Genomic DNA, 18,942 nt, shown 5'->3' with positions numbered 1-18,942 from the left:
GTGTAGGCGTTTCTTAAGTGTAGACTTTACAATAGCACATTCAAAATATACCTTTTAATAAACATGGTCGGGTTAGGGTTGAAGATTCTTGACGTTTACTAATTAACAGGTCATGGTTGTTGTATCATCGTGGTTCAACGATTAGCAGAGTACTTATAGCTCGACACGACACGAACCGACCCGCGAGTATTTTCCTATCGACATTGTACTTCAACCTTCCTTAGTTTGAGATTCTTCGCATTAGAACCTGGCCTAATAAAACTTTCAACCCAAATAGTAGAAATAAGCCACTACTGACTGGCCCACTTTGAGAATAAGCCTCCTCAAGAGAATCAAGCCTTGAGCCATAGACTAGGCCTAGCGCCATCCTAGATCCAAATGCCGAGGACCCCATCTGATTGTAACCGAGCCTTTAAGGCAAAATTCTAGAAGGCTTGAGGTTCTCTAAGGAAGCTTTCTAAAGCTTCCTGATGATTTTACAATAACCTCTGCATTAATAAGGTCATTTTCTTGGCACCATTGCATTTAATGCAGAATGACAAGATTGAACAATAAAAGAAGCCCCAAAAGCCTCCTTTATGATGAAAATGTGAGAAAAGAAGAGCCTAATGGGACAAAAAGTTATCCAAGTGGCCACCTAGAGAAGAAGATGGAGCTAATATAAGGAAGGATAAGGGCAAAAAGAAGGGGAGACACAAGAGACATAAAAGACATGGGAGATAGAGAGAATTTCCAGAAGATAAGAGTATCTTTATTGTTGAGAGAAACCTTGTAACACAATCCATGATATGAAATGATAAGGATTGAGTTCTACATGATTTTTATGTAGCTGTTTCTTGTTCTCATTCAAATCTCCCATTGTGGATTAATATTAGCCATAAATATAAATTAGTTGTAATCCTAACCTTTCTCAATTACCACCATCATAGTTGAGTTTTTTGGGATGAATAGAACACACGATAATTTATTTTCTACATCCCTTTAAGATTTTTGAAATTGTATACTAATAATAAACTATATGTTTGTAGACACCCCATTTTGGGGTCAAACACTTAGTCAACGATAAAGTTGTAATTTCAAGTCACTCAATGGCAAGAATATCATTTGGACCATTGAATGACCACAAATTCCGTTTTAAGTCACAAAGATCACTATAGTGCCATGATGGACAGTGATGAAGCAAGGGGGGTGGGAGGGAGAGCAGGGCCCCTGAGTTTTTGAACCTTCCATTAATAGAGGCAATAAATTATAAATGAGCCTTTAAATTTACTTAATGGCCCCTCCTAAGAGCTTGGGAAAAATTTTCTCTAAATTCATTTTTGGCTTTCTCAGATTTGAAAATTGATTAAAAAAAAGTAACCCAAAAAAAAATTTTGATACAAAGAATTTGAAAAAAAAAAATTTAGCATATGAATAACATCTAGTATTGTGTAGCCAAATTATGGCCATAAGAGAAAATTGAAATTCCACTAGGCTTGGATCCCTAAACTTGTAAGGTGAGTTAAGTGTGCATTGTCATGAAGTATTCATTTGATCATGGATGCTCTCAAACTATCAAATTCTTACATTTATGTGTTATCATCTCTAATTACAATAACTAATGAATAAATTCAACACATGTAACCTAGTACATTCTCTCATGGAGAAGAACAATTGTACGAGAATTACTAGCCAAGAAAGGATTGCAGGTAACTGGATAAAATTCACACGTGTAATTAGAATATTCTCTCAGGGAAGGTAACAATTTTATGGACTTACAGCCAAGAAATGATGTATTTTGCGCAGTGGTGTAGCAGGATCTACTTGAGGGGGGTAAAAATTACATTTGACAAGCACATTGTGCACATCACACATATATTATATAATATTTGAGACCATTTGAAAAATAACATATTCATTATATTATATTTATTTATTAGGGATTTATTGAATAATCCTTTTGAAATTTTAATTATAAAAAAAAAGGTTAAAATTCTACTTAAGATGGAAAGGTTTTTAGTTGTTAAAGGATGTACATAAAGTAAAAATACAAAAATTTATATTATTTTTGTAAGTATATGTTTAGGTCTATTTATTTTAGCTTAACATGCCAACTTATTTTTATCTTTACAAATGTATAATTTTTAAAATCTCTTTTTTCTAAATACAACCTATACTTTTATTCAAATTTATTTTTTATACAAAACATAGGTCAATGTAAATAATCTTTAATAATGAAAAGCCCTCCTCATAAGAGGGTTTTGATTTAAAAAAGCACTAGTTATTAACCATTTATTTATAAATACAAGAAATCATTTAAAAAGTCACCAAAGAAAAGAGGAGAAAAATCAAACAATATTAGATTATAAGTCAGATACTGTGTCAGGTTTTGTTTGTTTTTTTGATATTTTTTTGTGGTATTGGCTTTGTTAAATTGGAGGCTATATTTTGAGATCGACATCTGGGCTATACTCCCAATCCTCCCATGAAATGGATAGTGGTTGTATTGTATACGGTTTTTAACTTTTCTTAAAAATAGTTCTATCTTTTTTACCTCAAATGCGTCTGGCCTATATAAGTAAATATAATAGCTTTTTCAGGCCTGGCAATGCTCTCCACCACTCGTTGATTTTGGCTACCCCTCCCACCACCCCCCCGCGCTCTCTTTTTTTTTGTGCAATACCAGGCTTGTTTCATTTGAATTCCTCAAAGTAGTTTAAAAGTGAAATTACATGATTGACATGCTACAAAGTAATGATTAAGCCACTTTTTACTATTTTCAAAGTAAATATCCAGGATTAAATATCAGAATTATTAAAAAATAAAATCAAATACTTTTTTCAATGCAGCTGTGGTATCCTGATACTATTTAGTTTTATAGCTATTCTATTTAATACACCCATTAATAATTAATATTAATAATAAAAGGCTAAATTTTGTGGTACTGATTGACAGTATGAAAGAACCATAGCCGCATTATGAAAAGTTATGCGCAATCATAAAAAGTTAACTCTAATTTTTAAGAGGTTCACATCTGGAATGCTAAATGCCATATGTAAGGTTTATTTTGCATTTTCTCCTCAAAAACCACCCACATTTGGAATTACAAATGCTCAGAATTGTAAATTTTTTTACAATCTTGCTACAGTGCATTCTACATGTAGAATGGCACTGTAGACTATTGGATATGTTTTTTTAATCTGATTTATTCTTTCTCTCTCCTCTATGTCAGACTTCTCAACTCTCTCTCTCTTTCCTCACATTTCGTCTCCCTCTCTCTTTGTGAATTGCTCTCAACTCTCACCCTCTCTCTTTGTGCCGGTGGTTGGGCCTCCATGCCTGTGGATCGGCAATGGATCGGCGGTTTGTGGGTTTTTTTTTTTTTTTTTTTTTTTTTTTTTTTTTTTTTTTTTTTTCATTTTTTGGCTATGACCGGTGCTTAAAGGAAGAGGTGGGTATGGCTGAAGTGGGTTATGGGTTATGGTTCTCTCAAGTCCAGTGTTGTTGGGTTTTGTTGGTCGTCAAAGATCGCTAGTGTTTGGGTACAATGTTGTTGGGTTCTATGTTACTCAAATTGGTGATGGGTTTGGTGGAGATCGGCATGGGTCATAGCGAGGTCGTGCGTGGGGAGATGGGGGTGGATTCTGATGGGTTTTGTTATGGATTTCTGATGGGGTAAATCCAATCGGTTGGACTTTGGTTGGATTTTGGATTCCGCATGGTTGGACTTTGGTTCTTCTGGGTTCTGGGTTCTAGTTTTTTTTTTTTTTTTTTTTTAATATGGGTTTTTGTTCCATTGGGATTTTGGTGGGCAGTGGTGGCGTGGTGGGCATGGTGGAGGCGCGGTGGTGGTGACTGGACAGTGGAGGCGCGGTGATAGAGGTTAAGGAAAGGTGGAGGAGAAATTTGGGAAAAAACAAATATATATATATATATATATTTTTTTGTTGTGTAGATATATTATTTTAATGAATAAAATAGGAAAATAAAAGTTGAAATGCTAGGAGTATTGCAAAATGATATGGTATAGTTGATAAAATAGTTTTTTAGAATGGTAAAATAGGATGAGATAAGATTCCTGAATGCAAATGCTCTTAAGGGTTCCACACTTTTTTAAAGGGTACTGATGCAACGTGTTCTTAATTAATTTATTTATTTTATGTGAGCATGTTCCTAATTTAATTTCGCTTTTAAGCTCAAATATAATGACAGAAAATTGGCCTTCTCACGAGATTTTATTTAGTTGGTTAGTTCAAAGTTCGGAACACACTTTTTGCAGCAAAATGTAGCAATGAATGCTTACCACCTGAACAAGGAAAATAATCAACTTGTTATTGTTTCAATGTAAAATTAAACAAGGATTTATAACTTGATGTAATGGTTACATCCCTCTTATATAAAGGTGAACTCCATAAGCGTAAAACTCTCTTTGTAATTCTTTTGTTCTGTTCTGAGTTAATACATTTAGCCAAAAAAAAAAAAGGTGTCGGTTTAATTTTACATTGATAAGCTTCCTCATCAGGCTGTGTCATCTAGGAAGCATTCTTGGAATGGAGATGAATTTATGAGAGAATCAAAAGAATGTGTCACAGATTGTGATGAACCATAGCATGAATTTCTTCCTCAGCTCTATATAACGTGGGTAAAATATAATAATAAAAGTAGAACAACCTTTCATTGAAGAGCCAAGACATCTATTGGATCTCTATTGATTGTCTATACTATTGTATCCCTATCCATGGATTGTAAGCTAATTTTCCATGCCTGTCATATGTCTTGATTTGCTGGAGGTGATGTGACAGATTTCTTTATGCAGTCTACAATACCTTCACAATCTGCTTCATGAAGGACATTTTGAGAGCCATCTTCAGAGGCATCCTCTGGATACGAATGAGGAGACCGAAGGTTCCACGAGTCTGACAGGCTTTCATCGTCTTACAATGTTCAGCTTCATCATCTCTGATGTTCAAAAACACGTCGTACAAATTCTCTGAAGAAAAGGAATGAAAATTAACAGAAGCAAAATAAATCTTTTGACTGTTATTCTTTTTCCTAGGGAAGATCGGTTCATGATCATGGGATCCTTTTCTATTAGATTAGAAGGGTTGTTGCACAAAATGTACTTCTAAGTAATTGCTCCATAAACAAAAAAGGAAAGAGTGAAATATATTGAGCAAATAGAACTTCTTCAATGAATTTATAATATAAAAAAAAATGTTTGGCCTTCCATCATGGTCTGCCTAACAAGCCAATCTTTTTTCCCAGAGAAGCAACCCAGCCGCTGGAATACAAAGCTGTCTCTAATCAATTGGCACAGGGGTATAACTGGAACCAAGGGTACATAAATGAAAGCACTATTACTTTCAAAAAGTCAGCAAGGCAATGAAATTTGAGCTACTCATTTTGTGGTACCAAAAGACATAGTGGAGCAGGTAAATGAGTCATATTGAAAAACATCAAAGCTAATGACATTACCTATTTTAGGCCTTCGAGAATTGGGAGTTCTTGCCGTTTGAAATTCATCTGCATAGAATATGGAGGAAATGTCATAACCTAGGTAGTATCTTAGAAGATGGAACAAAAGCTTGTAAGATGAAAACTTACCAAACAAGTATAAGTCACCTCCGGTGTAGTATTTTACAGCAACCTCAGGTGCAGGTAATTTTTTCAACTCCTCTACAAAGAAACAAAAAGAACAGACACCATAAGAATGATTGAGTCACATTTGGAAGTACGAGTTACTGTCATTCTAATAGGACCCAGTGGCTTCTTGAGTAGTCTTAGTGCGAGACCTGGAGAACTCAAGGAATCCTGAGTCAAATGGGGGCTGAGTGATAGTACAAGGTGATTAGGCATCACACAACATATGGTCTGTATGTACCAAAACAATTATAATCTGATGCTATTGAAATTGACTTTTGAATCTATAATAGTTATGTGTGCAAGTGCAACCAAGCAAGATTAATATTTATTAACATTAAAACTCTCAACACACCTCCTTGGGCCTTGATAAATTTGTCGTAAGTTTCAAATGCATGGCCCTCTACACATTCAGAAAAGTGATCTGCACTAGTGACAAGTATACAAAAATCAGCATTTCAGATGAATAATAACATGTAGCGACCCTGTAGAAAAGTAGAAATTGAAAAATAAAGTTTTTTTTTTTTCTTATTTATTAGTAAAAATAATAAAGTTGAAAATTACAAGACAAATTCATTTCCTAGGAACAATCCATAACAGTGACTACCAACAGAATTTAAGTTTTTATGAGCTCCAAGAGATAGCAGTATTATATTTAGAGTCATTTTGCTTGCTTTCAAGTTGAATTGAAAAATCAATTTATGGTCTCAGTTTGTTTGAAAATTGAAATACAACAAGAAGTCTTATAACCATTCAGAAAAGTGAAACCAGCAGGATTCTGGGGATAAAGAAGGTGCGAAATTATTATACAGTAAAACCAAGATACGAGTACTTACATGCCATTCTTGGGCTTATAACATACATTAAGGCTGTCATAAAGTAGTAAGCAACTGCAATATGTTGAGCAAGAAACCGGTCAATCCACCAAGCATTTCCCCCCAACTCCTGCAATCACAAGTATGTAACCTCAATTATCAAGCAAATTGCACAAGTAATATTTCAAGATTTCATATCTTTTAGGTGACTATATCTGCAAAATGGTTGGCCCAGTGGAAATAAATGAAGTTACAAGAATTCTACAAGAAAATCTTTATTTTGTGTGTGTGTGCACGTTTTAGAAGAGCAGTGTCAAGCTAACCTGCAGTCCCCGCCCCCTGCAGGATGGGGAGCTAAGAGCCTCCATCACTTCTGATAAATATTCTTCACAATTGGTTAAGTTTTCTCATCAGTCTTTAGGTCATAAATTTAAAGTTTCTTAATCTTTCAGTTTGGAAAGTTTAATGAACCATATCATAAATGAGGGCAAGATATGGTATTTTCAGGGAAAACCAAACAGAATCTAAATAATGGTGGAACCTTATAACAGCGACTTTTCTTACTGAAGAACAAATATGGTGCTATATCAATTATAACAATGAGAAAGGACTTTTGAAGAAAGAATATTACTTCCATAATGAGCAAGTGATGCATCTCGTTCCAACTCTCGGCAAAATGCACTTTTATGTAATCTGCTCTTCTCCACCAACCAAAACTCTCATACATGTGTAGAACAGACATAAAGGCTGCCATTGAAATATTTAATCACAAAACAGAATTCAGAGATAGGATTCAAAGTGGTCTACAGTGTTCAAATATGGCTGCATAAGAAAGTCTATTTTTAGTGACTTACTGAAAACAAAGATTAAATCAACAAGTTCTGATGAAATTTTCTATGTTCCCATAAATGGATACAATGCATAATTGCTGCACGTTTCTGTGTGTGTGTGTGTAATAAGTTAAGCATACCTTTCATTGGAACCTCCTTATTCACAAACTGATAATATATATGCCAAATGAATCATGTTTCTAGAGCATGATCAAGTTATAATAGATGTACACAAGAATAGTTAACTTTTCTCATCATTGCAAATTGCTAAGACCACACATGTTTGCCAAGTTCAGAAGGTATCTACAACATTTGTTCTTACAAATTTAAGAACGTTCATTCAAGCTCGCAAAACAGTTTCTAGCATTGGCTACAAAATCCCCAATAAAGGATTCAACAAGACAGAGAGTAGAAAACACTTTAGCACTCACCAAAATAAGGAACTCTTGCAATAGTTTCCAATACAAAGAACCTTGGATAGTCTCGATCATGGTACAAGGTATCGAGTATCTTTATCACTGAGTCCTGGAATGATTGATAGAGTTAAATTATTATCAAAGGGTATGAACTTCTGCTATAGACAGAGGCTCCTTAGCTGCTGAAGAGTTCTTGTGCAGCATAACAAGCACAAAATAGTAATTACGAGAACTCCTCAGTTCTCATGTGTCTTAATATAGAGTCATGGTAGGGGCAGCACTGATATAATAGGAATAAATTATATGATTAAGGATACTGATATTCTACCCTGTAAGTTACAATATTTTCTACATCTACACATCATATGCTGGAATCATATTATCATAATCAATAAGAATTATGGGATTAAGGGTATCAGCAACAGAGTTTTATCAGATTAAACATGAGACTAACATCGTAAATTTAAATATCTAAGATTCATCTCTATAAACATGAATAATTTATTGCTTGCCATATATAAAAATGTGTTAAGCAGCTCTAATTTGGAACTAATACCATGTAGATGGGAAAAAAGGAAAAAAAAAGACTCTTTGCATTTTGTTTTACCATAATATACACGGAAACACATTGATAATCTGAATTCAACTAATGAATCCAATTTTAATGTGGTCCATGTTAGAGATATATATTAGACATATATTAGCCCAATGTAATAGGCCCAAGCCTAGTCCTACTTGTACTAGTAGTCTAGGGTTTAGTCGCCTATATATACTCATGTTAGGGTTCATTGTAACACAAGGTTATTGTACTACACTCCTACACAATAAAGATGTAGCCCTTAAGGGATTCCTCCGTGGATGTAGGCCGTCAAGGCTGAACCACGTAACCTTCGTGTTCTTGATGTTCCTATTCTATGCTTCATCTTCCGCATCCACTCTAGCATACACAACATGGTATAACACATTGCGTTTGATAATATTCTCCATTTAACATGGTATCAGAGCTAATATTCAACATGGTATCAGAGCTAATATTCAACAATTAGTATGTAACCCATGCTTGTGCATGAGAATTTGTCAATTGTGGTGGTGCTATGGGTTATTTTACATTTTATTTTTGTCAAAATATGTAAAATTCCTTAAGTCATTGGATTAGCTAAAAATCATGATAAAATTCTATTAGTAAGATATAACAACACTTATTTATTATTTTTCTTTGTGTTAATTCTTCAAAATTATTTTTTTTGTAAGAATTTTGGCAGTGCCTAAACTTCTTTGCATTTTTTTTAGAAGTAAATTTTTTTTAGAAGTCTTTTAGTTATAAGATAATGACATTCCTTCAAGAGAAATACATTATTTTAAAAAGTATTTTAGTATTAAGACAATAATTTTACAAAGTTGGCTATGCCACCTGCTAAACGTATACCAAATTAGCTATGTCACTTTATATAATTTATATAAACCATATGGTTGTCACCTATCTTAGCCAAACAAAGATAAGTATATAGGGTGATTTTTTTTAAATTTTTTTTATAGAGGAAGAAGACATCCATTATATAAAATTAAAGGGTGACCAAATCAGCTGAACAAAAGTTAAGGTGCAAGGTGGAACATCCTCCATCCACACAATACACTTGGATGTGATCAAAGCTAGCCTAGCTAAACTATGAACAACTTTGTTGCCATCTCTCCATACGTGAGAGTATGAAAATTTTGAAAAAAAATCTGAAAATAAAGAGACATCATTGATCAAAGGACCATAAGAAATTAACCCATTATCCCTATTCCTCAATGCCTTCACAATAATTTCCGAATCTTCCTCCACAATAGCATTGCCAATCCCTATCTCGCTGCCAATCTCCATAGCCCTGTAAGCTACCATTGCCTTGATTTACACAGCTCCTAAATTGACAATTACTACTCAATTACCCATTAATATAAATACTCATGACCCACCCAAACCCCCAGAAAGCTGCACATAAGGAAAAAAAAATAAATTGCTAAATAGACTTCAATTGCTTTGGGTTATATTAGATTACACTTCAAAGAAAGCTAATGGGGGCAAGAGGCAATCGTAACATGAAAAATTGCCTTTATCTATAGGTCTATGATAAATGCAAGATTACTTTTATTAAAACTTCATTCATATGTGGACTCTCTAGTGCACTGCAATCTAAAATTTGTGTTATGGAACTCTTTGTTATGCAAAACAACTCCAACCATTTGTTTCAATATATGAATTGTGTATTGGGATCAGAAGTGTGTTGCAATTCACAATTTTTAGTGGAGATGCCATCAAATAACAATCTTCCCTTATGGACTTGTCTAATACATTGTCCTTGAGTTTCTTTTGAGTAAGGTTCAAGCCAAAGTCAATACTTTTGTCTCTTTAACACTTCAAATTGCCATTGATCAGTTTCACAAAATTTAAATTTACAGAACATTTTACCTTCTTGATTTTTCAACATCCAAAGGTTAAACATTTCTATTAAAACCCAAAAGTTCACCTAACTAAACATCATATATACGTATCTTTCATCAATTGTTAATAGCTCTACAATCTATTCATGCATCAAAAGAAGTGACTAACTTGAAGGAAGAGAAAGATTACATGTTACCATAAACAATCACTTCCAAAAGAATCATTAATCGAAGATTATAATGAAACTAAAATTCAAAATAATTCCAGCAATTGCCCGTGTCCCAAATTGTAAGCTTCAATCTTCTCCCACCAATTGTGAGCAACTTAATCTCAAAATCCACACCTAGAAATGATTAAAACAATAATGAAAGCTCATAATACAATCTAAAGAATGAAAATGGTGATCCCTAGAAAAATCGAAATAAATGGACATGAAAACACTTGGTGCACCTAATAGTAAAGAGACTAAGGAAGCTCTTGGGCACCCTTGATTAGGTCTTGGGTTTCTTAACCCAAGCTAATATTGACTATTTAACTCAAACTTTCGAATAGCACACAATGCAGAATTGTGACTAACGAAGTTAAAAAAAAAAAAAACAATTACATGAACTACAAAAAATGAAGGCGTAAATGCACTTTTAGTCCCTACATTTTGAAGTTTTTCCATTTTAGTCCCTAAATTTTATTTTTTCCACATTTAGTCCCTAAAACCAATTTACGCTTTTTATTTTAGTCCTTCAAGCCCCATTCCGTCACCAATTAACGGGGGAACAGACGGGAGCTATAAAATATTATTATTTTTTAACCCTGGTGAATAAAATAAGGAAGAAATCAGATTCAAGCTCACGTGATAAATCACATGAAGCATTTTTAGTGCACTTACCACCTACCTCTGGCGCGCAGGTAATGAGCTTCCCCAAATCAGACTGAAATCCCTAGCTCTCTTCCTCTGCCTCACAACCAACAGCCACCATCATCAACCTAAAGAAAATCCCACTTCTCTCTTTAACCATCACCATCATCATCAACCATCTCAAGATCCTCGCCTACCTCTGGCGCGCAGGTAGTGACCTTTCCCAAATTAGACTTAATCCCCAGTGAAGCTCTCTGCCTCTGCCGAACAGCCATAAGAACACAACCTAAAGAAAAATCCCCACTTCGTCAATCTCTATCACTTGATACCCACACTATTCATGGAGTGGAGAAAATGAAAGCTGGGAGACTTCTGTATTTGTGAAAGGGTCTTCTCTCTCTTCTCTCTGTCCTTATTTATAGCTTTACAAGAAGGTTGGTGACTTTTTCCTAGTAGGGCCACAATGTTTTTGTATATTTTGGCTTTTTGACTATTTGTTGGTCCTTGTCTGCATGTGTTTGGTTGTGGTTTACATTGTGGTCCATGTGTTCCCCGTGTATGACAAAAGTACTTTCTCTGTTTCTTTTAGTATGACAAAACTATTGAAGTAAGTGTTGTATTCTTACTTAAATATTTGATTAAGTGCTGTGATTGTATGGTCTGCATGCAGAATAGAAAATTTTATTAGGTATGAGTGTTGTATTGTCTGCATGCAGAATAGAAAATTTTTTATTAGGTATGAGTGTTGTTTTGTTAAATATAATATATATATTGTTTAAATAATATATATTTTGTCCTGTAGCTAGCATTGTGTGATTGGTTTTGGTGTTATGTTGCATGCAGAATGGATGGACTATTTAGTTTATTTGTGCATCATGGTGGCAATTTTACTGAAAATGGCCGAAAATATGTGGGAGGTGCAGTAGATATAGTTGATAATTGTGACCCTGACAGGTGGTCCAAGGTTGAGATAGAAAGTATATGTAAGGACTTTGGATACACATCTGTTAGCAGGCTGTGGTATAAAATGCCTGGAGTGGACCAAGAACGGGCAAACTTCCATTTGATTGTTGATGATAGTGATGCCATGTTTCTAACAGACTTAGTGAGGGGTCATCAAGATATTCATGTGTATGTAGAGCACCCAATACATGAGCCTATATTAGTTGATGAAGGAGAGGATGCTGGTGAGGGTGTGCAGCCATTAGCATTGGAGCAAGACTTTACAGGTTATTATGACAATGATGATGAGAGTGAACATGATGATGATGATGATGGGGATGAGTTTTATAGTTTTTATGAGAATGATGACATGTATGCTAATGATCAAACCTTTAACAATGAGGATGAGGTTGAGGTTAATGCTAATGTTCCTACTGAGGTGGCTGCTTCTCAAATGGGTTCTAGGAGAGTAGGTAAAGAACCTGAGCACCCACCTGAGGTCTTTCATATAAATGATAGCAGCGATAGTGTGGGAAGTGATGGTGGGGGAAGTGGCCTAGAAGATGATGTAGAGTTGACCCATGGTGTTAGGGACTTTGTTGAAGATAGTAGTGACAGTTGGGATGGTAAGGATGATGCTGAAGTTAATGAACCTGGGCAAATGGGTGCTGGTGTAATGAACTCTGATTATGAGAGTGAGGAATTGCATAGTCTTGTTGAATCATCATCTAATGATGAGCTTGGGTGTGATAGTGATGATCAGTCTGAGGATGATAACAGGACACATGTGGGAGATGAAAGGGAACCGAAAAAAGAGCAAGGGAGGAAGTTCCCTGTGTTTAAGCCAGTGGCTAAGGCTGAGCAACTTTATTTTGAGAAAGATATGTTGTTTACTACACCTAAGCAATTCAAGGAAGCTATAACAGATTATGCAGTTTCTGGTGGATGGGGGATCAAATTTGTTAAAAATGATCTGCAAAGGGTAAGAGCTGTCTGCCAAGAAGGGTGCAAGTTTGTTGCCTATCTAGCAAAGGTGCCAAGGGAGAGGAGCTACCAACTAAGGACATTGACATTGGAACACACCTGCTGTAGAAGTTATAAGAACCCTAGGTGTACTTCATCATACATTGGGAAGAAGTTGATGAAGAAGGTGAAAAGACAACCTAATATGAAGCTGAAGGACATCCAAGAGGCTGTCCATGACAAGTACACCGTAAATATAAGTGTAGGAAAAGCAGGTAGGGCTAGGGATAAGGCTCAAGAATATGTAGATGGGGTTTATACACAACAGTACAACCAGTTGTGGGAGTACTGTGAGGAATTAAGGAGGGCTAGTCCTGGTAGTACTATACTTATGAAGGTACATACCTTCCAGGATGGTGATTTAGCAGCTGAGATGGATTTGGTGTGTGGGGTGCCTTATTTTGAGAGGCTATACATATGTTTGGAGGGCTGCAAGAAGGGGTTTTTGGCTGGATGTAGGCCATTCATTGGTTTGGATGCCTGCCATTTGAAGACCAAGGCAGGGGGGCAATTGATTACTGCAGTCTGCAGAGATCCTAATGAGGAGTATTTCCCACTTGCATATGCAGTGGTAGAGGCTGAAACCAAGGATTCTTGGACTTGGTTCATCAATTTGTTACTTGCAGACATAGGTCAGAATAAGAGATGGGTGTTTATGTCAGACCAGCAGAAGGTGTGTACTTTATTCTCTACTTGGTTGTTTTTTCTTCATTTACTCATTGTATCTATCTCTAAGCCATATTTTATTTTCATACTGTTTGTGACAGGGGTTGGTGCAAACTTTCATTGATAACTGGCCACAGTATGAACATAGGATTTGCTGCAGGCACCTCTACAACAACTTCAGGAAGAACCATCCTGGTGTTCTACTCAGAGAGCTGTTTTGGAGGGCAGCCAAGACAAGTTATAAAGAAGAGTTTGACAGAGTGATGGATGAGCTGAAGGGCATTGATGCTGGTGCACACAGTTGGTTAGATGGTCATTCAACAACAAAATGGGCCAAACACATGTTTAGTGAGGATGCCTTGACCGACACTATAGTAAACAACATGTGTGAGAGTTTCAACAGTAGGATTCTTAAATTCAGGTCTAAGCCTATAATTAGCATGGTATGAGTCTTTGTGATCACCTACAATTAATTAGGTTAATTATGTCGTACTGTTTTTAGTAGGTTTTGCAATTAATGTCTAATGTTTCATTGTATGTGCTTGCAGCTTGAGTGCATCAGACTATATCTCATGACTAGGTTTCAAGAAAACAGAGTGAAGATTCTGAGAGTAGAGTCAGCTATTTGTGCCAAGGTTCTGAAAAGGTTGCACAAGGAAAAACTGGCAGCCAATAGGTGGATAGCTTGTTGGGCAGGGCAGACCCAGTTTGAAGTAAAAAATGGTCTGCAAAGTTTCACTGTAGACTTGGCCACAGCACACTGCAGTTGCAGGAAGTGGGACATAAGTGGCATACCCTGTGCTCATGCTATCTCGTGCATATTTTTCAACAGACAAGATGCTGAGCAGTATGTTCACCCATGTTACCATGTCTCTACATACAAGGCCTGCTATGAACCAATCATAGCACCAATCAATGGACAAAATATGTGGAGATCTAGTGATGTGGCCCCAGTTCAGCCTCCCATCAAAAGAAGACCACCTGGCAGACCTAAGAAGAAGAGGGCAAAGGAACCTAATGAGCCAACAAGGAGAGGTGGCATCTCTAAGCAATGCAAGACTTGTGGTAAGTTAGGGCATAATAAAAGAAGTTGCAAGGGTGAGATTGGAGGGAACTCCTCACTGCCAGGCACCACAAACAGAACCAGTGCATCTAGTAAGGTAATATATGGACATGTATGAAATGCAATTGTATTAGTTGCTTTCAAGTACATCTAATAATTTGCGTGCATTTCTTGTTTGTAGGCCAACATGCATAGCTTCAGCTCCACTCCAAGTGCACCACCTCAGTCCAGCATGCATGGCCGAGCCACTCCAACTGCACCATCTCAGGGCAAGACAAGCTCAGCCACTCAATTTGCACCATCTCAGACCATGATGCACCAATCCAGTCCAACTGTAACACCTCATGCCAGGACCAGAAGCACATTTATCCACTCACAGCAGCACACCTCCACTGAAGCTGCACCACATCAGTCAGGCAGCACCACACATAACTCCAGCAGCAGCAACCCAAAGCCAAGGCAGAAGAAGAGAAGGGTGGTCACATCAGAGACTCTAAAGGCTTCTAAGAACGCATCCAGATACATGGAATCAATCAGACATGGTGGGAGTCAATCATCTGTGCATGGTCCAAGGAAGTGAAGAGAGCACAAGTTCATCTGTGCATGGAACAATGCCATGTGTTTTGTAGAAACTGATAACTTAACTGTTTTGTGTATTTATGGTGGTAGGGTTAAACATGGAACATTGCCCTTTGTTTTGTAGAACTATGACTGTGTTCTAGTTATGATATTTGTAGAATTGTGAATGTGTTATGATATTTGTAGAACCATGACTGTGTTATGATATTTGTACAACTGTTTGTGTTCTAGTTCTGATATTTGTAGAACTGTGGCTGTGTTCTGATATTTGGTGTTGAGTCACAAGTCTGACCGTGTAGTGTTGCTGGAAGTGTTTGTATTGGTTTGATATAAAGTGAGTTGTGACTCATCTTTTGTACTTTGACTATTTGTATTGCAGAAAAGTTGTATTGCAGGAAATTTGTGTTGCAGACAATTGAATTGCAGAAAATTTGTATTGTAGAAAATTTGTATTGCATCAGAAATTTGCAGCAGCAATTTGTATTGTAGAAATCTGGATTGCAACAGAAATTTGCAAAAATTTGTATTGCAGCAGAAATGTGTATTCCAGCTGTGTGTTGATGTAGAGATTTGTATTGCAGCAGATGGTGTGCCTTTATCAAACTGTGCCTTTGTCAATCTGTCAAGCAAGCTCAAAAAGTTTGGTTCAAATTTGGTTTTTTGTTGACTGGGATTTTTGTTGTCAATCTGTCAATATGCTGTAGATATTTCAAGTAGATCTTTTAAGTCATGCCAAATAGATATTTCAAGTAGATCTTTTAAGTAAACCTCAGTTACATGCAAAGTTGGACATGTTTAATAGATATTTTTGGACAAGTTTAATAGATATTTTTTAAGATATGGCTGAACAACTTAAGTAGCCTGTCTGTGCCAACATGCCTTGAATTGTCATCATTTACTCTCTGACTTTGAAATTGAGACTTACTAACAAATTTCATATTCACATCTCTTTTTTCAAATTGGTTATTTAACTTTTTATTTTTTATTAAACTGAAACCAGTATGAATACAGTTCATAAACACATTTCAGCAGCCCCACATTGAACAACACAGTTAGAAAACAGGGGTATTCATTTCATTCCAGGAATGGTACAAAAAAAAAAACCAGCAGGTGTATCCATACTAACTGCTTAACCACAAAATGTACACACTGCCAGCCCTTTGCATTAACAATTACAGGATATTGAAACTCCCCCATCTATGAAACATGCTAACTAAACATACACTTCCACCACCCACCTAACCAAGCATAAACACTTCCACACTTCCCAGCCTAATCAAACTTCCACTACCTGTCTAACTACCCATACAATTAACGAGACAAATCCCACATATCACCATTAAGAATGCCAAAGCCACATTGTAAAACTTCTCTCTCCTGTGGCATCTTGCAACCTCAGCCTCTAGTCTGATAATCCGTTGCCTTTGCTCTGGGATGAGCACCTTACCACGATCACATATCTCATCATCACGCCATTGGAAGAATTTACACTTTCGCCCAACCTGAAATGCAAACCAATTTCTTTATCCATCAAGCTACTTAATGACCAATAAGGACTGTATAATTAACATGAAATTGAAAAAACATTGTTGTTTATATATAACCACAGCAATCCAATTTTTAAGCAAACATTACCATTGAAGATCAATAAACTAACCTAACCAACAAAAGGAAAATATTTCCCAGTCAACAAATTGAGTTTAAAAAATACCCTTATATGCACAGTTGAACAATACCCTTATATGCACAAATCCTACCTCTTGAACAAGGTGTCAAAAACTACTAGCAGCATATTTTACACCACCAAACAGCTTAGTAAAACAAGAAAAAAAAAACCCAAAATTATTGCTTCCAAACCCAGGAAAACGAACTAAATGCAGAAAGTCCCTCCTCCCTTAACCCCAATGAAATAAAAATAAAAACACGAAAACCCCATGATTCAAAATCAAAAGCTTGAACTACCCAGTAGAAAAAACATGATTAATTAAAAAAACACTCAAATATTGAAATACCCAGTAGTTTGGATAGCCATAAAACCTTCTGCCAGGGTTGTTCGGTGTCCACGAAACGACTAACACTGGTTTTTCATCACAGTAGCACCTAAATGGAGCTCTCCTCCTCAAGCTTGAACTGGTTGAAGAGCTTGCTTCCATCTAATCAGGGGCTTCGAAATGGTTGAGGATCTTGAGATGGTTGATGATGATGGTGGTGGTTAGAGAGAGAAGTGGGATTTTCTTTAGGTTGATGATGGTGGCTGTTGGTTGTGAGGCAGAGGAAGAGAGCTAGGGATTTCAGTCTGATTTGGGGAAGCTCGTTACCTGCGCGCTAGAGGTAGGTGGTAAGTGCACTAAAAATGCTTCACGTGATTTATCACGTGAGCTTGAATCTGATTTTTTTCTTATTTTATTCACCAGGGTTAAAAAATAATAATATTTTATAGCTCCCGTCTGTTCCCCCGTTAATTGGTGACGGAATGGGGCTTGAAGGACTAAAATAAAAAGCGTAAATTGGTTTTAGGGACTAAATGTGGAAAAAATAAAATTTAGGGACTAAAATGGAAAAACTTCAAAATGTAGGGACTAAAAGTGCATTTACGCCAAAAATGAACTTAGCTTAGCAAAGCAAGCAATACCTTACCAACTTAGTCTACACTTATGACAAGCAATAATCCAATGTGATATTTGAGTCCTGATGATGCCGAAAAATCACCAGTAAGTTACACGATCCTCACGTGCTCTAGACAAGAACCTGCACAACACAAAAGTTGAAGACCTTAAGAGGAGTACCAGTGTGGTATCGGCCAAATACCCTCCGACGGTCAAGTTAGAGAAATTTTTTGTTCACAACTCTAGAATACCAGATCTGGGGTGAATTATGCGTACCTTGATTTGTGAGGATATTGGGACTTTTATAGTAGTAGAGGGTTGACATCTCTTCCTTAGGCTAGAAGTCTTTTCTTTATAGGAATCCTCATCGGCATATATTGCAAAATCCTTTCCTTGCAGGAGACTAACACTAAGCGTGGGATACAAGATATTTCCTTATATACTTATGCATGGTGGCCAAGTCAAGATTATATTGGAGCCGTTAGCTTTAAGGTTGTCAGCTTTCCACCCTCCTTATATTTACCTCGTCAGCTTAAAGCCATAGACCTCGTATTACAGGTGAGGCCAACAGTTTTGATTTGGAACGCCTTGTATACTATGATTTTATCCTTATCAGCTGTCCCTTACTCCATATCCTCGCCAATCTAAACTGACAGGTTATAAAGTTGTATTTTCATTGCTAATTTTCCTCTTAGCTAGGAAAGAGAGAAAATCATTTATGGGCGATTCCTCGAGCAGCCATTATTAAATGCTTGGACACGTGGCGCATCCTAGTTGGCTTCGCTTCTGGACGAGGGCGTCGCTTGGTCTTCCGTGCATTTTCCCTCTTATATATAACTCGCCTTTCCTCCTCATTTCTCCTATTTCATCTTTGCTAATTTCTTGAGAGAAGACTCGTCGCCTTTGTTCCGTTAACTCATCTACATCGTCGCTTGTGTTGCTACCATTGCTTTCGAAACTGTCACTCACTTAAGAGACTTGTAAGTTATCTCTCTTCGTATGTATTTTATTCCAATTGATTTAACTTCATAATGAGGTCGACATCTTAGGTTCTTAAAATGAATCCATTACTTATAGGTAGTTAGATGTCAAGTGGTGCGTCGAGTGA

General features: G+C 36.4%; 3 protein-coding genes across 3 annotated transcripts; 1 reads left to right on the top strand and 2 right to left on the bottom strand.

Annotated features, from left to right (window-relative positions):
* Positions 1 to 4,292: 4,292 nt before the first annotated feature.
* Positions 4,293 to 7,821, bottom strand: LOC136061046 (ubiquinol oxidase 4, chloroplastic/chromoplastic-like). The gene is given in 8 exon segments (XM_065772519.1): positions 4,293 to 4,886; positions 4,889 to 4,969; positions 5,455 to 5,502; positions 5,584 to 5,655; positions 5,975 to 6,043; positions 6,456 to 6,564; positions 7,066 to 7,181; positions 7,696 to 7,821. Coding segments are annotated over 7 exon segments (630 nt in total). The 5' UTR covers positions 7,177 to 7,181; positions 7,696 to 7,821; the 3' UTR covers positions 4,293 to 4,746.
* A 3,967-nt stretch (positions 7,822 to 11,788) lies between these two features.
* LOC111987710 (uncharacterized) lies at positions 11,789 to 15,495 on the top strand. Its single transcript, XM_065772518.1, has 4 exons — positions 11,789 to 13,593; positions 13,688 to 14,029; positions 14,135 to 14,746; positions 14,831 to 15,495. Exons 1-4 carry the CDS (start codon positions 11,800 to 11,802, stop codon positions 15,227 to 15,229), a joined length of 3,147 nt encoding a protein of 1,048 aa, XP_065628590.1. The 5' UTR covers positions 11,789 to 11,799; the 3' UTR covers positions 15,230 to 15,495.
* Positions 15,496 to 16,523: 1,028 nt separating this feature from the next.
* Positions 16,524 to 17,381, bottom strand: LOC136067139 (uncharacterized). The gene is made up of 2 exons (XM_065772492.1): positions 17,241 to 17,381; positions 16,524 to 16,730 (listed from the first exon to the last, which is right to left on the bottom strand). Exons 1-2 carry the CDS (start codon positions 17,379 to 17,381, stop codon positions 16,524 to 16,526), a joined length of 348 nt encoding a protein of 115 aa, XP_065628564.1.
* Positions 17,382 to 18,942: the final 1,561 nt, after the last annotated feature.

The sequence above is a fragment of the Quercus suber genome, unplaced genomic scaffold (assembly GCF_002906115.3).
Source record: "Quercus suber isolate HL8 unplaced genomic scaffold, Cork oak 2.0 scaffold_60, whole genome shotgun sequence".
NCBI lineage: Eukaryota > Viridiplantae > Streptophyta > Magnoliopsida > Fagales > Fagaceae > Quercus > Quercus suber.
The sequence above is the reverse complement of the archived record's forward strand: the minus strand, read 5'-3'. Positions and strand labels throughout refer to the sequence as shown.